The following is a 16,416-nucleotide window of genomic DNA, read 5'->3' on the forward strand; positions in this document are numbered from 1 at the left end:
TCTGCTAATCACAACTCCTTCTTTATACCTCCCCGACCCCCTTTCCCAGCTGGTAACTGAAAGTTTGTTTTCTATGTCTGTGAGTCTGTTTCTGCTTCGTAAATAATTTCATTTGCGTCCTACTCATGTATTTTAATCAGGGGTTTACTATCAATCATGATTTTTCTTTACAATATGAACAAAGTATAACAACTTATTTATATTGTCATATAGTTGACCTTCAAAACATGCCCCAACTCTTCATACTATCTGCTTAAATACCATAGAATGGGTGCAACCTACCATTATAAATAGAACTGAAAAATAGAAAACATTGAAAATATTGTGACTCTCCCCAGTTCTGGAAAATAGTATCTGGTGCTTTTAATTCCAGCATATGCATGCACAAGGACAGAAGTAACAGAATGAAAGGAAATACAGTTAGTAACTCAACCTATTATTTTTCAACCATATGGTTTTATGATACTAATGCATAAGAGAATATACCACTTGTAATTAGACCACAGACTGATTAGGATTCTGGATTTTTTCATATTCTTCAACATACTGTTGATACTGATCAGTAAGGAGAGGCTGATTTGCTTCATCCATGTTTCTTCTGGCACGAATCAGACAAGAAGCACCCACAAAAATGACTGCAACCAGTAATAAAGCAGCAACTACCGCTATGGTAACAATCTCAGAAATACTAAAATTCTGACCTATTTGAAAAAGAAAATGAGAGCAAAAAATAAATAGTAAAATAGTTGCCACCCAAAATTGGATACCCTAATAGAGGTACTGTTCCAGGCACTTTACAAAGTCCTCATATTTAATTTGTATTGGCTACATCACCTATCATAGCACCTGGCATCTTCAAAGCACTTCCCAATTTCTCATAGTGAGCCCTACTGGGATAGTTATTATATCCATTCTAAAGGAAATGATGGCTCAGAGTTTGAGTCACTTGCCCAAGGTCATTTGGTTAGTATGCAGTACAGCTGGTTTTGGAGCCCAGGTCTTTCAGGATCCAAATCCTGTGCTCTTCCACTGTACCCCATTGCCTTTGTTAAGAAAGGGATTTAAAATTAAATCAGAAAGTTTTGAATTTCAAAACCTCAGAAAAAACAGCTCAGAATATCTCACTCCATCTCTTTTTTTTTTTAGGCTAAATAAACGGAAGCAACATTATGTAGTAGAAAAATAAGGGCATATTACACAGGGCTAAGCTCAAGACTCATTCTCTATGCTCACTAGAAAGGTGATCTTTGACAATTACTCTCTCTAAGCCTCATCTTCCTTATTTGTAAAATGAGGATTTTAATACCTGCCTCAAAGGGTTGTAAAGATTAAATGAAATAGTGTGGTATGTAATCAGCTCAATACCAGGTCATAGTGGGCTCTCAACAAATGTTAAATTCAGTCTCTTTATCCACAAATAAAAATTCAAATGAAAGCTTCTAAATCCAAGTGGAAAACTGTGGATTACTTTATCTCAGAAAAATGTGATTACTTTAAGGGTGACAAATTTGCTTTCAGAAATTTCCACAGTAAAAATACATTTTCAGTACTCACTTGACCATTGAACTTCATAAGTGTATCCCAGGTTGTCTGGAGCAGTAACAAACATTTCTATGTTGGTAATTGGAGGCCAAAATGGTACCATATTGTATTGTCTGTTATGTCCAATAGGGGCATTTTCCAAAGGAAATACGGATATATCTAAAATATGTCAAAGACACCTTGTTAATAGACAAACTCAAGCTAATATTAATACATTATTATCATGTTCTGAAGGTGACCCAAAGTATTCAAGGGTAACATTAAAAATTCTTTCATATTTTACACTGAGTAAAGACATAAAAATGTTTCACTACAGCAGAACAGGAAATTGCATGAAACAGAGCTCAAATGCTTTGAGTACAGCACTAACGTGTCATCCAATAGAAAAAGAAAGTTTAAAAGTAAGGAAGTTTTAGTCTTTTCTTATCTATGATGATCATTAGTTGTTTTACTTTTATATTACAGAAACTAATTTGAATAAAATTCATTAAACTTACTTTTCAAAGCTAAAGAAAAGATTGGACCTGTAATTTGCTGTAGTATCATCTATTATTTAAACTTGAGAGACACCGTAGCTAATGGAGGTTTGTCCTTGACTATGACTATTTCTGTTTAGTATTTTTCATTTTTCTGTTTAATTAGAGAAATAAATATTAACTTATTCCCTGGGTTTTACTCTGTTAGCAAAAAGCACTTAACACTTTGAATCAAGGTCCTAGAATCCTATTTGTTTCCTGCCACCTTTCATCTTTCTACTTAAATAAAAATCATAGGCATTTATATTATTAGTAAGTTTCTGTTATCAGAGATAAAAGGAGTGATATACTCTTTGTGGCAAAAGATCATTCCTTTTTGTTGTTGTTTATATTTATACTGGTACAATTAAATGCCAAATGGAATGTCACAAAACCAGAGCTGGAAGTGGGTTTGGGTGGGACATTAGTGGGAATACATTTAAAAGAGCTGGAATATGTGAGAAGGCTAGTGAAATACTAGGTTTTCTGTTCGCAAGAAGTATATTACCTGGGCAGTCACTGTGATCCTGTGAAGCACAGGAAAGTATTTTAGCATCGACTCTGAAGAAAAATTGATCATAGAAATGGCAGGTAGTGTTTATATTTTTGTAACTTTAAATTTAGTTACTTTAAAATCTAGTGATTTGAAAGGTACTATGAATTAATGCTAATTAAATATTTATCCATTGAAATCTGTTGAGCTCCTGCTAGTACCGGGCACTGATCTAGGCACATGGGGTATAGCATTAAACAAAAGACGAAGTTCCTGGCCTCAAGGCACTCATAGTAATTATTTGTTAAAGTTAGATGTTAAAGCTAATAACTTAGATCATTTTGTAAACTTCCCACTTCATCTTTACTGAATTGGCCTCAACCCAGTTCAGTTACAGCTGCATAAAAAAGTTATGTCCATTCAAATAAGTGGAGGAAAAGAAGAATAAGAAGAAAAATAACAATAGCAATTGGATTGCAACGTTGCTTCCCTGTGTCAGACCCTTCAATGGCTCCCCTTCTCTCTTAGAGTTAAACCCAATGTCTTTAAGGATCTGCCCCCTGTTTTCCCTCTGACCTTGTCATCTCCCTCCGTTTTCTCCCCACTCCCCACTCTGCTCCAGCCACGGTGGCTCCTTTGTTCCTTTGTTTTGGGAACATCTTTCCCCGTATATTTACGAAGTGCTCCCTATCCCCTTTCCTGATTTTACTTGTCTACAAAGACTTTCCCCCATCTAACATACTCTATATTTATTAACATATGCTTATTGTCAGTTTATACATTGCTGTCTAGTTTGCAGAAGTGTATGTTTAACAAAAGTTTGTTTTGTTCATTCCTAAACCTATTAATTCCAGTTATTTGTTACTGAAATAAAAGTAATATAACAAAACACACATAAATCGATAATTATGATTGTAAAAAGAGGAGGATGTTGTTTTTATAATAAATAAATGGAATGCTTTGGAAAGATTTATTAAGAATGAGTGGCTGCAACGTTGCTATAGAATTAGGAATGAGCAACTATGATTTTTAAGGGTTAGGGGAGCATTATGAAAATTTAGAATAATACTGTACTCAGATTGCATCACAAGGGTTGTTAATTTCTTGTTTCACTTTAAAGAAACAGACACTGTAAATTATAGATAATTCATTATGGTTGTATGTATGTATATAAATACACATGAAAAATCAGATGGAACTCCAATCGGTGAATTCATAGAAGATTGATAAGTGAATAAATATTTATATTTAAGCTATTTATTTCTTAAATTGTTTTCAGATGAAACAAACTATTTTGACCAACTCATCAATTAATGGTCCAAATCAGGTTAGATTAGAGGTTTCTATTGTATTCTCTCTCTCTCTCTCTCTCTCACTCACACACACACACACACATACACACACACACACGTGTACACACACACACAGCACGGAAGTAAGAGATGGCTGAATGAATAAATGAATCAGTAGATAGTTAATCTCCAATATTATGTTTATGTGCATGACGAAGTAAAGGCACATAAGACAAACCTTAGAACACTTTTAAAATGTGAAAATTTATGATGTTTTAACCAGTAAAAGCACATTCATTGTTTGCATAGTAATACAACCCTCTCAGCTGAGTGACGAGAAAGTAGCCTTTAAATAATATTTTAAAGAATGCATTACAATGAACTTAAAAGAGATTTTCTACAGTGTGATATAAAAACTAACATTAACTTTTCGAGTTGAATACAATTTCCATTTGTGAGAGGCCATAAAGTAATAAAAATCAGAACTATGGATTATGAGTATAATTTTTCTGTCTTTTGGGGTGTCAAAGAAGAGCTCTTTAAGGTTTTTGCATTCATATTAAAAAACAGGACTTCCCTGGTTGGTGCAGTGGTTGAGAGTCTGCCTGCCAATGCGAGGGACGCGGGTTTGAGCCCTGGTCTGGGAAGATCCCACATGCCGCAGAGCAACTGGGCCCGTGAGCCACAATTACTGAGCCTGCGCGTCTGGAGCCTGTGCTCTGCAACAAGAGAGGCCGCGACAGTGAGAGGCCCGCGCACCGCGATGAAGAGGGGCCCCTGCTTGCCACAACTGGAGAAAGCCCTCGCATAGAAACGAAGACCCAACACAGCCATAAATAAAAAAAAATAAAAATAAATAAAAATTAAAAAAACAAACAAAAAAAAACCAATGAGGATGTTCATCGGAAGATATGAGAAAGAAAAATTGGGGAAACATGGTAGCCATCTTTACATGGTCAGAAGGAGAAGGGACTACCTTTTTAGTCCTAGTGAATGTTAATAAGTATCATCTTACAATTACTATTCTGAGAGACTTCTCATCTGCCTTTTCAAAGTGGTTTAGAATATTTGGAAACGGCTAGATATTAGAGCTATTTTATCCTATTGTTAAGTGTAGTTTAAATGTGCCACATGCTTAGCCTAAAGTGGTAAGTATGCCATCTGAACCATCTCCTTTGCTGAGACTGCAAAAAGCATATGAAAGAGTCTTACCAGCATTATATCTCCTCAGCCATTCATCAAAGACTGCATCAGTGAAAGTATGTAGGAGGACAAAAATAGGATCATTGGGAGATAAATGAGTTTGCCCCCCGGTTCCATTCAGGAATAGATGAGCCAAATTGTGAAGACTTCGCACAGTAGGGTCATACCTTCCTGTGGGATCACTGTAACCTAGATATAAAAAGAAGGATGAGAATAGTAAAAACCATTACACATATCTAACTTTTCAAGTCCAAAGCAGTGATTATATTGGGAAACAATTTTTCCTAAGCTTGTCAGGCCAATTTTTACCTTAGTGTAATAGCACTGCTTCTCTGTACCTATGGTTGGTGACATGTGTTTGCTGTACTGAGAGCTAGGTTAGTTTGAAGCTAGTGGCATGACATTCTAAATGTAGCCTCTAGGTTAAAAATAATGACCTGCAAAGGATACCAGTCAAAATATATAGAACACTCTATTTTGAGAAGGCTAACATTGGTCTACATGGAAATAAAGATAGTGGAAAGCTCTAGCTTCTACAAAAACTGCTGATATAGTTGGGAGAACACCACTCTGATTGTCCTGGAACTTAAATTGCCAGATGTTACTTTAGTCTCCTACCTTATTCCTTTTGAATGACTTGTCAGCATGTTTATTTTGAAAATTATTTTTGTGGAGAACTTACAATTTCTCAGAGCTTTCTTACCATCTCTGTGCTAGTTTTAAGTATCTGAATAGACTGTTGTCAAAACATTTATAGAACTTTTGAGAATGATCTGTATTCTATATATATATCTTCTCCAAATACATTTCCATATTATATCTATTTCACATGTGGATCATATATATATTCCCATTATATATATAATCCACATATTATATATCTATTATATATAATATATACATTTCCCATATTATATATAATATATATATTTCCCATATATACTCCCATATATATATTGTTCATGAATACATATTAGAGAGAAGACAAGGATAGATCACAAACAAAAATAGAGGGTCTCTGATGTGGGATGGAGTTACAAGCGTGTGTAGTTAGCTTGAAGGACCAGAGCGGGGAGAGCAGGGAAAGGCTGTATATTATAAAACAAAATTAGAATTTGAAATACATTAACTCAGTTGTATAATTATAGTTATTCATTTACTCATTTTTTATATGTTTATTCCATTATTTTTTGACTCATAAAACATTTAAAGATTGTCTATAATGTACACAGCAGGTGCTTAAGCACTAATCTTTTCACGCATTCTGTCAGGAAATCAGTACAATTTGTCTTTTGATTGGGCATCAATAAGACACAATCTGCCAATTCTTTATGAAATCACTACTTATAGTCTTAGTTTATGAATACCAGCTTAGTCAAAATATGGTTATTATTTATTGAGTCATCTCCAAGTCAGTGCATCATATGTAGTTATGAAAATTAACACAAAGATAGGAAAGAATGGCATATAATTTTGATGATAAAAGGGGAGATAATTGAAAATAATTATCAGATCTATATATCAGGTATCTCAGATCATGGGAAAGAGAGATCTATTCCCTTTTTTTGGTTGGGGGGAGGGTGGTCTAACATGTGCAATGCTGTATTTAAGGTAAAATTTGACAATAAGTTTATAATAAAGTTAGATGTGATTCTATTCTTTTAAAACTTTAAATATGTATCATGAATAATTTAGAGGTATCAAAATTTATTTTATAAAGTAAATTATTTTATAAAATAATTATAAATGAAATATAATTTAGTTTAGAGGACTTCGAAAATTTGGATTTGCATCTGTGCTCTATTACTAACTAGCTGGATATCTTTGGAAATTAATTTCACTTCTTTGGACCTCAGTTTCTCAGCTTTAAAATACTTTGAATTAAGCAAGGAAAACCAAATTAAATATCTCTAGATGCAAGTTCGAATTTTTATAGATCTTAAAAAAAAGTTGCAGGATGATACCTAAATAAAACATGTGTCCAAACCAGGCTTTAGTAGATGGCAACTTATGTTCAGGATTTTTTATTATATTTTTTAAGAAAAAAATTAATAATCTCTCCAAGTCTTGAATATTATTTGCATATACTAGAATTTGATATAGTTATACACATATTGGCCAGCTACCTAACAGAAATTTGAGTTTAATACCTTTTAGGTATTTTAACAGAATCATTTCCAAGTGCTTCTCCTATGATAAAAGGTTTCAGGGTCTCACACTTTTCTTTAAGAAAGTTCTTTTTTTGAGCAGAGAATTGTGATTATATCATAATAGGCAGCCCTATTCACATAAACTTACAGGATCCATATGGCATTCAAAGGTTTTTTTCAAAGAGATTTGAATTTGAATAGTTTTCCCTGTGACAACTAGGTCAATTCAGAGCACCGATTTTGTTTACTTGCCTTCCACTGTGTTTCGGAAACTGTTTGTAGAAGTGGAATAAAAAGGAGGTGTGTCAAATAAACCAACTTCCAAGCACTGAGTGACATCCTGTGGTTCAGGAAGACGTTGCACCATTGGTCTAGCCACATTTCCAGCTGGATTTCTCCTAATTGGCCTACCCTCAGTGCCTGGGGAAAAGATGGGAAACGATGAACATGTATGGAACATTTAGAGATCTTAGCTTTGCTTTTCAAATTTGTATACATAGCATGAACACTGAAAGACAGGGTTTCCTTGGTAGAAGAGAAATTTTTTTTTTAATTAATTAATTTATTTATTTATTTTTGGCTGTGTTGGGTCTTCGTTTCTGTGCGAGGGCTTTCTCTAGTTGCGGCAAGCGGGGGCCACTCTTCATCGCGGTGCACGGACCTCTCACTGTCGCGGCCCCTCTTGTTGCGGAGCACAGGCTCCAGACGCGCAGGCTCAGTAGTTGTGGCTCGCGGGCCCAGTTGCTCCGCGGCATGTGGGATCTTCCCAGACCAGGGCGCGAACCCGTGTCCCCTGCATTGGCAGGCAGATTCTCAACCACTGCGCCACCAGGGAAGCTCCCGAGAAAATTTTTAAAGTGCATATTTAGTGGCATTAAAGTGAGAAAATAAGTTATCATGTCCAACTTCTGTAAATAGGGAAAATATGTGATACACAAAATCACCTGAAGAAAAAGATGATCACAGTAACAGATAGAGGTCCTTGTATTTGTTAGATCAATATATGCTTTTTTCAAGAGAACACATTAAAATGAAAATTCCATGGAAAATTAAATCCTGCCCACATAATCTCATAAACCAAAACTCTACACTGAAATCCATATTTCATACACATATGAAATTTTGTACTTGAATGCTCTTTCAAGCCTTCAGAGAAATAAAGTTAAAACAACCTTAAATCTCTTTGGGAAGTGGTCTGTATTTCAATCAACACATATTTTTCAGCAATTAATGTGAAAAATAATTGAAACATTTTAAGGTCAGTAAGATAAACAGGTAAACAAAGAGCTGCTATACTAGGGATAATATGTACCCCTAGAGATACAGAGATGCCTTTGGGGAGACAGGGAGGGAGAGAAAGAGAAATAAGGAAAGGAGGGAAGGCGGGAGTGGGAAGGGGGGGAGAGCGTAAGTGAGAGAATCAATTCTTCCCAATTGGGTGGCTTCAGGAAGCCTTCATTAGGTAGAGAGATTTGCAAAGAGCCCTGAAGGACTGAGGAGAATTGCCAGAGGTGAAATAAGACAGATTTTACAAGTCAAACATTTTAAGCAGAGGTAATAATAAAAGATGATAAGCTTTCTTCTATGCATGATATAAGCCCCATCGGAGCACAAACTCTTTTCTTGATCACCAATGTGTCCTCCAGTCTTGATCCAGCACTGGCATATAATTAAAGCTAAATAGTTGTTTGGTGTATGTTGATTTATGAAAAGATCAGGTTGATTGTACAAGAGGGCCTGTTAGGTGAACAGCTTGCCTAGGGTATGTGGCAATGTAAGGGAGTAGTGGATGGCGGGAAGGATAGGAAGCTAGACAAGAACTGTTTTATTTGTTAGGCCAGTGAAAGAAAAAAGGAAAATAACATTTTACTGAACACATATTAATGTGTCTGATATGGTACCAAATACTTTAATAAGATATCTTATTTAATCCTCACGGTAATTCTTGCCTCTCTCTATTTTTCTTCTTGGATGAAATTATCCATTCCTGTGGTTTCACTGATCATCTTTTACAGGACACCCATACCTGTACAACTTTAGATCAAACCTTCCTTAGACATTGCATGCTTATGTCCTCATATGCTTTCTGGACAGTATCTTTGCAGTATTCCATAAATGCACCAAATTCGGTGTACTGAGAGAGTTAATTATTGACACCTAACATTCTTCCAGCCACTAAAATATCACCTTTAATTCATCATATGAAAAACATGCTCTTTCTTCACTATACTTCTCAAATTTGCTTTCTACTTCAGACACTCTGAACTTTTCATTCATTCCCGCATGGAAATCCCACAGGACTCCAATCCATAGGATGTTAATAGGTGCAATGGCAGAAGTTGTCCATGTGCAAACAAATTTAAAAAAAATCACAGTCAGAGAGGGATGAATGTTTTGGTATCTAAAGACATACTGATCGATCCTCAATTTTATCTCATTCAGCATGCCAAACAAAGTTTTATTTTAACTTTTAAACTTCTACAGAATACAATTTTATATACATTTACTTCTCTTATTCCTATATATGGCTAAATAATCTTCTAATGGTGAAAAATCTACTTAATTTCTTTGCTCTATTTAAAATATTCTCTATTTAAGTTTACAAAGTAATTTAATATTTGGTGCCTAAAGGAATATGTGCAGAATAAATGTTATTAGTATAATAATAAAATTAAAAATAAATTCCAATAATTCTAGTTTTTATATGGAAGATCAAAAGTTCAAAATAGCCAGACGTGCCTGAAGAAGAAAAATCAGATGGGATAAAAAGACTCTGATAATTAAGACCTTGTGTTAGCAGCAAGAGAGATGGTAAAAATAGGATCTAAGGAAGAGAACAGAAAGCTTCACAGGAACTGATCCACATAGGACAGAAACGTGACCTGTGGCAGAGGTGGCATTCAGACCACTGGAGAAAGGATGCTAGGAAAACGGGTTAATCATTCTCTTTTTGTATTCACTTTGCGAGAGCTGGAAAGAGCTAGTTGGCAGACATCTTCTGTACAGTATCTTTCTCTTATTAAAGGCATCCTCCATATCACCTTTTGGTTTTTTAACCTTCTGACCAGATTAACATAATAGTAAAAATAATATAATAACATAAAATAATAGTAATAATCATTATACAATAATAATAATTATTATTATTGTATGTATTTTTTACTCCCAGGGCACTTCCAACTCTTTCTGCATATTTCAGATTTCCTAGGGAAACATTTTCTGTGAAATTCCAACACAAGACACATGACTACTAAGCAGTGCTGAGCTTACTAAGAGGATTAATTAATACAAAATAGACATTTCCAAAATAAGAAAGTGAGCAATGCACTGACCAAGTTGTTCAAGGAAAGCAATGGAAAAATGTATACGCACTTTCATTTTCCCCCGGAGCACCTCAGATTGCCTTGACTGTCCTAGGTACTTAGTAAATATTTGTACATCAACTTTCCATGATAAAAGTGGATTTTAGTCTGAAGTCCTTAGTAGAATGAAGGGCCTTCAGGCAGCACATTTAATCACTTTACCTAATAGGCAATTCTGAATCCTAATTGTCATTTGGAACTTACTGTTACAAAGGGTTCCCAGGGTATCATAATCTTCCAAGGATTCGCAGACCACTCGCCATTGAGAAAAGACGGAGTTCGGGCTTATAAGATTGGAATCAAAGTTGCTTCTTGATCCCATCAAGTCATCGGTGCAAATGTCACAGGTGTTCTTCCCGGTGGCAAAATTCCAGTAAGGAAGGGAGAAAGAAGGATCCTGCAACATTTCCTAGATCACAGAAACTCTGTTAGCATTCTCTGCTTTTGTGTAAAATTCTCCCTTTGCTTGGTTTACTCCCTGGCAGTCTGTTTCTATTAGTTCTCTTCAGCCACTTAGGAACCAGTTAGTGTGTCAGTTGGTGACTGAAGGGCTAGAGGACTTAAATACCTTATTTAACAAAGCCTCAAATTTACTACAAGAAGTCATTTGGGCACTAGAGGGAATGAAACTCAACTTGTTATACAGAAGTTTCTGCAAATGCTTTGGGGAGGTGTCTTCCTTTTCTTTTTTAGGCAAGTAGTTACATTTCTGTTGGTTATACTAAAAATTATCAATAATCACTTCTCCTCTTTGACATTTCCACTTCCTTCCATTTTCCTATCTCTAATTCAAGCATGACTAACTCCTGGTCTGGCTCCGGATTCAGCCTTGAGATATATTATGTGAAGCAGTGCTTTTTATTTTGTTTCTGTTTTTTAATTTAACCGGAACGACTTCAGGCATTTAGATTCTGGTTTGCCCACAGACTACGGAGGCTCTTGCACACTTGCCTTATCTTCCCGGGCACTGAAGGTGTTTTACTTAGACACCCCTGCTTCAGAATCTAAACTATGAAGACTCAGGCTTCTGCCAGAAGCTAATACAGACAGGAAATGCTAAACTGAAGCAGACTATTTCTCTGTGCACACTGTTATTTAGACCAGAGACCTAGTTTCCATTTAGAGCTGATCTCAACAATTTTAAAAATGCTGGACTCAAGATCACATGCTTATTTTACTGGGTTCCTTTAAACATGTATTTATTGCACCTGTTATTTCTCATTCCTTTAAGCCTTTAGGGAGCTATATTTAGAGTGTGGGATATAAATGTAGGGATTGCCATTGTTTTATCTCACAAGTATTTAGTACATATGTACTTTTTTACTTTTAAACCCTTTCTAGGAAGCATTTCCTTGTCCTCGGGGTATTTTAGAGGGTCAAAACTTTCCAAGGTATTCCCCAGTTATTGATCTCCAGAGCTTTAGAGTCCTTATTTAGAAGCCATTGTTCTGGTTCACAAAAATTAGTGACAGCTTCTAAGGGATCATTAAGAGTCAGTTTGTGGTTCAACAACTGGCATTTGGGAGCTGGAGCATATTCATGTGGCATTTCAACTGTGCATTACATTTAGATTGTAATTTGTTGGATCCCTTGTGCTGTTGGGTTTTAAAAATGTAAGTCATAGGGGTTGAAGTTTACGCAGGCAAAATTGAAGCTATTAGATACTTTCCACCTGCCCTTTCATTTTGGTGTACCTGTGGGAAAATGACTTGAAGGCAAGAAGATCTGGAGTCAATTACAAATGACAGATTTATCTACTCAAAATCTAAAAAATGCCTTGAAATCAGAGCTATAAACTATGAAGTTCAGAGTATCAGATGAATTCATTTAATCACTCTCAAATTGCATATGGGTGAACTACTTACTTACATGTGAATATTTTGTTCTGTATTTTAGTGCATTAAATCTCTCCCTTCTAACCATTTATTTTCTTGGATAATGCTGGGCACAAGCATACTGTGAATCAATACGTGAATCTGCCCTCGGATATTTTTAGATTAATTTTTAGATTTTAATTTGTGGGGAGGGATTCATTGCTGTTATTTCACCTAGAAAACAGGTTCAGTTTGTGGATTTCCTAACTGAGATCTAAGAATTTTAAAGGGGTTAGGGGTTAGGTTGGGGTTAGCAGATGTAAGCTGTTAATATACAGAATTGATAAACAACAAGGTCTTACTGTATAGCACAGAGAACTATATTCCATATCCTATGATAAACCATCATAGAACAGAATATAAAAAAAGAATGTATAGATATGTATAACTGAATCACTTTGCTGTACAGCAGAAATTAACACAACTTTGTAAATCAACTGTATGTCAATAACAAAAAATTTTTCTAAAAACTTCATTTAAAAATAACAATACTTTTCTTAAAATATAGAGCAATTAGTAAAATAAACAATACGAAAGTATTTATGTTAACAGATACTTTAATGTGGCTTTAGCTTATCTGATTAAAAATAAGCAGGAAGTAACTGTGTTCTGAGCTTCACTTTATGCCAAAAAAGTCAATGCCTTTTAAATTAAAATGATGTCTGACCTATGGGATGTTGTTAGTAGGTGTCTTCTATAAGCCTCAAAGTGGTAGGGGGCATGGAAAAAGTGGAGTTCAATTAAAATATGGCAATATAAATGAAAAGTAATTTTTTTCATAATTTAAACCCCGTATCATATCAGAACGAATCATCAACTTATAAAGTGCGCTATACATTTGGGACTTGGAAGACTGAGAAGTTATACACACCTGCCTCATCCAAACCAGGAGGAGGTATTGGTGTACATTTGAAAAGGGAGACATAGCAAGTGAGAGTCCTTCATTGCAAACTATATGAGGGTTATTTTTTCAATGACAGAGCTGTAGAATATGTCCAGTGCTTTAATTCACACCTACAGATGTCTCAATTGGCTTCCTTATCACTGATATGACTTTCTTTTCACTTCACAAAAGGTAAAGATTAATTAATAAGGAAGTAATTAGCATAGGGAGAAGCTTAACAGAATGCCAAAGGCAGATTAATAATGTGAAATCGCTTTGTCATCGCCTGTTTTGATCATTCGGAACACAGTGAATCAACAACTTAGAAACAAGTCACCTCCTCTGTAAAGGATACGAACATGGCCGTGCCTCATGCATACCTGCATGTCTCTCTCCAGCTGCAGCAGGTGGTACCTATGCCACGTGAGAAACGCTGGTCCCTCATGAGAGAAATCCACTTCACCAAAGCTTTCCTGTCCTGCCCCGAGAAAAGTCTTTTTGACTGAGTAGTAGTGCGTCCAAACAAAGTAGTTGTAAATGGAAATGTTTTCAAATTGTGGTGTGTTGCCATCTGGCCCCAATATTTCCTCTGATCTCCTGGTGGCAATGACAAACTGAGGGTGAATGGTGCGCTTTGCCATATCCAGGGCCCCGACAAAGCGCTTCTTTTCTTCTGTACTTAAGTCCAGTAGGTTTCTCCTAACTTTAGGGATACAAAATTCAAACGTGAAAACATCTGCAGTGTGGGCATGGGTAGACAATGCGCATAATCATCTTGTAACATCACGTCCCTTTACCCATGAATGATCATTTGCATGTGTGCTCACATCATTTTATAATTTTAAAAATACCCCTTGCTAAAATCCCTTCTTCAGGCCTGCTTTTTCTCTCTCTCTTCCCCTCACTCTCTTTCTCTCTCCAACTTATTCTAGGATTCTTATGAGCTTTCCTTAATCTTACCGTGGACTTTATGATTCTATGATCCTGTTGTATTGATTTCTGCTCACTATTGGCATACTTCTTGGAATTTTCTACCTTTTTAATATCATAAATTTTGCAAAAACACGGTATGTGGTATAGTATAGTGGTTAAGACCAGAGCCTAATTCTATGACTGCACACGTTTCTCTAAGCATCAGTTTTTCATCTGTAAAGTGTGTGTAAAAATATCCGCTTTATAAAGTTGTAAAGACTAAGAGGACACACATAAAACGCACTTAGACCAGAGCCTGGCTCAGAATAAAGACTCACCCACAGACATAGAGAACAGACTTATGGCTACCAAAGGGAAAGGGGGGAGGGATAAATTAGGAGTTTGGGATTAACATATACATACTACTATATATAAAATAGATAACAAACAAAGATGTACTCTGTAGCACAGGGAACTATACTCAATATTTTCTGATAACCCATGAGGGAAAAAAATCTGAAAAAATAGATATATATGTATAACTGAATCACTTTGCTGTACCCACAACATTGTAAATCGGCTATACTTCAATTAAAAAAAAAAAGGCTCAGTAAACATCCCCTGAAACTCTTGGTCCCATGTTTGGCACAAAGAATACAATCCAGTATTGCCGGCTGTTACTATTTAAAGCTTTCTCATTTATTGTTATTTAGGCTGCAGGCCAGGCTCATCCTATAAAATGGCTGAACTTGAGCATCAGAGCAGGAAATATCCTGTGGTCAGCAAGGGTAGTGGAAGAAGCTCATCGATTAGAGCTGGACACATCTCAGTGTGAATTCCAGGTTTACCATGTACCAGCTACATGGACTTGACCTTTCGGAACCTCACAATTAACATAACTATCTTGCAAAGTTACCGAAAGGTCCAGTCATAAACACCTAGCACAGTTCCTAGTGTAAAGGAGTTGCTCAACAAATCTTTTGAAAGGAAATGTTATTAGTCAGAAGACTTGAGCTTCAACTTCAACTCCTTAAATCAAATACCTTTCTCAGCCTCTCTAAGCCTGTTTCCTCAGCTGTGAAAAGTAAGTCTTGAGCTTTATGATTTCTAGGAGTCCTGAAAGTTCAACTGGTTCAGGATTCTGTTAAGTGGGTTGAGTTCCGTGCAGAACTGTGCATCCATTCACACCCCACTTACCTATGAGAACCCTCTGGTCACAGGCAGCTCCTCTCCATCCAGGACGGCACGTTCCACAGTTGTATCCTGAGAAATTGCCAATGCAGTGGCATATCCTGTTGAAGAAGCGTGTGGGCCAGCCCTCTCGGTCATCTCTGCCATCGTGTGGGTACTGGGGGCCGTGGGGTCGGGAGTCAGCTGTCACCACCTCACACCTGCCCCTTCCTGATGAGGAGCCGCAGCGGTCAGTCCCAGGCCCAGACAGTGGGAACAGGTCTGGGCAACACACGCCATTTCTCAAAGCCTCAATGGTGACACACTGTCTTGGGAATTGAGCCCAGGCCTGCTGGAAAAAAAGCAGGGCCAAGAAGGTATAGCCCGGAGAGAGGAGTTTGGGAGCTTTCATTCTGCTTGAAGCAAGAATGCAGTACAGGCTCCGGTTTTCAGCCCTTTGTGTAGAGAACGAGGCACATAGATAAAAATCAAGCTGAAAAGGAAAAAGCAAGATGGAATTATGCAAGTTTTTTTGTACTGTCATAAATGGCATGAGCCCCTTCCCAACCCACCTTCAAAATGCTTTTCATATCTGTAAAATGACATTTCAAAAACTAATCAAAATAGTAATTTACCTTTAAAAATTTGACATGTATAATACCTACATAATTAAATCCCCTGTCCTAGTCATTTAATTTTCTTCATTTTAAATTTCTATTTATATAAAAAAAATACGTATCCTGGATGTCATTTATCAAAAACACTCATTAACGGGTCACCATCGTTAATTACATTTATCCGTGGAGCTGAAAGAAGAATTGGGGGCAGATTTCTAGCAAGTTAATTTCCAGGATTTAAAGTCCCCTTTATCCTAATGGAGTTTTGGCGGGAATCCACCCACTCCCCACAGAGTTTCTCTCCAGTACCTTGAACTCCTGAGGGGATTCTCTGCTGAGCCTCTCTTAGAACTGAGTGTTTTATATTTGCTTGTCCCCTGATGTCAGAGCTGTTAATTGCTTG

At 36.3% G+C, this 16,416-nt stretch overlaps 1 protein-coding gene across 1 annotated transcript; it reads right to left on the reverse strand.

Annotated features, from left to right (window-relative positions):
• Positions 1-495: 495 nt before the first annotated feature.
• On the reverse strand, positions 496-15,808 carry TYRP1 (tyrosinase related protein 1). Its single transcript, XM_059926421.1, has 7 exons — positions 15,424-15,808; positions 13,695-14,017; positions 10,762-10,966; positions 7,448-7,615; positions 5,055-5,234; positions 1,555-1,701; positions 496-701 (listed from the first exon to the last, which is right to left on the reverse strand). Exons 1-7 carry the CDS (start codon positions 15,806-15,808, stop codon positions 496-498), a joined length of 1,614 nt encoding a protein of 537 aa, XP_059782404.1.
• Positions 15,809-16,416: the final 608 nt, after the last annotated feature.

The sequence above is a fragment of the Balaenoptera ricei genome, chromosome 6, assembly GCF_028023285.1.
Source record: "Balaenoptera ricei isolate mBalRic1 chromosome 6, mBalRic1.hap2, whole genome shotgun sequence".
NCBI classification, from domain to species: domain Eukaryota; kingdom Metazoa; phylum Chordata; class Mammalia; order Artiodactyla; family Balaenopteridae; genus Balaenoptera; species Balaenoptera ricei.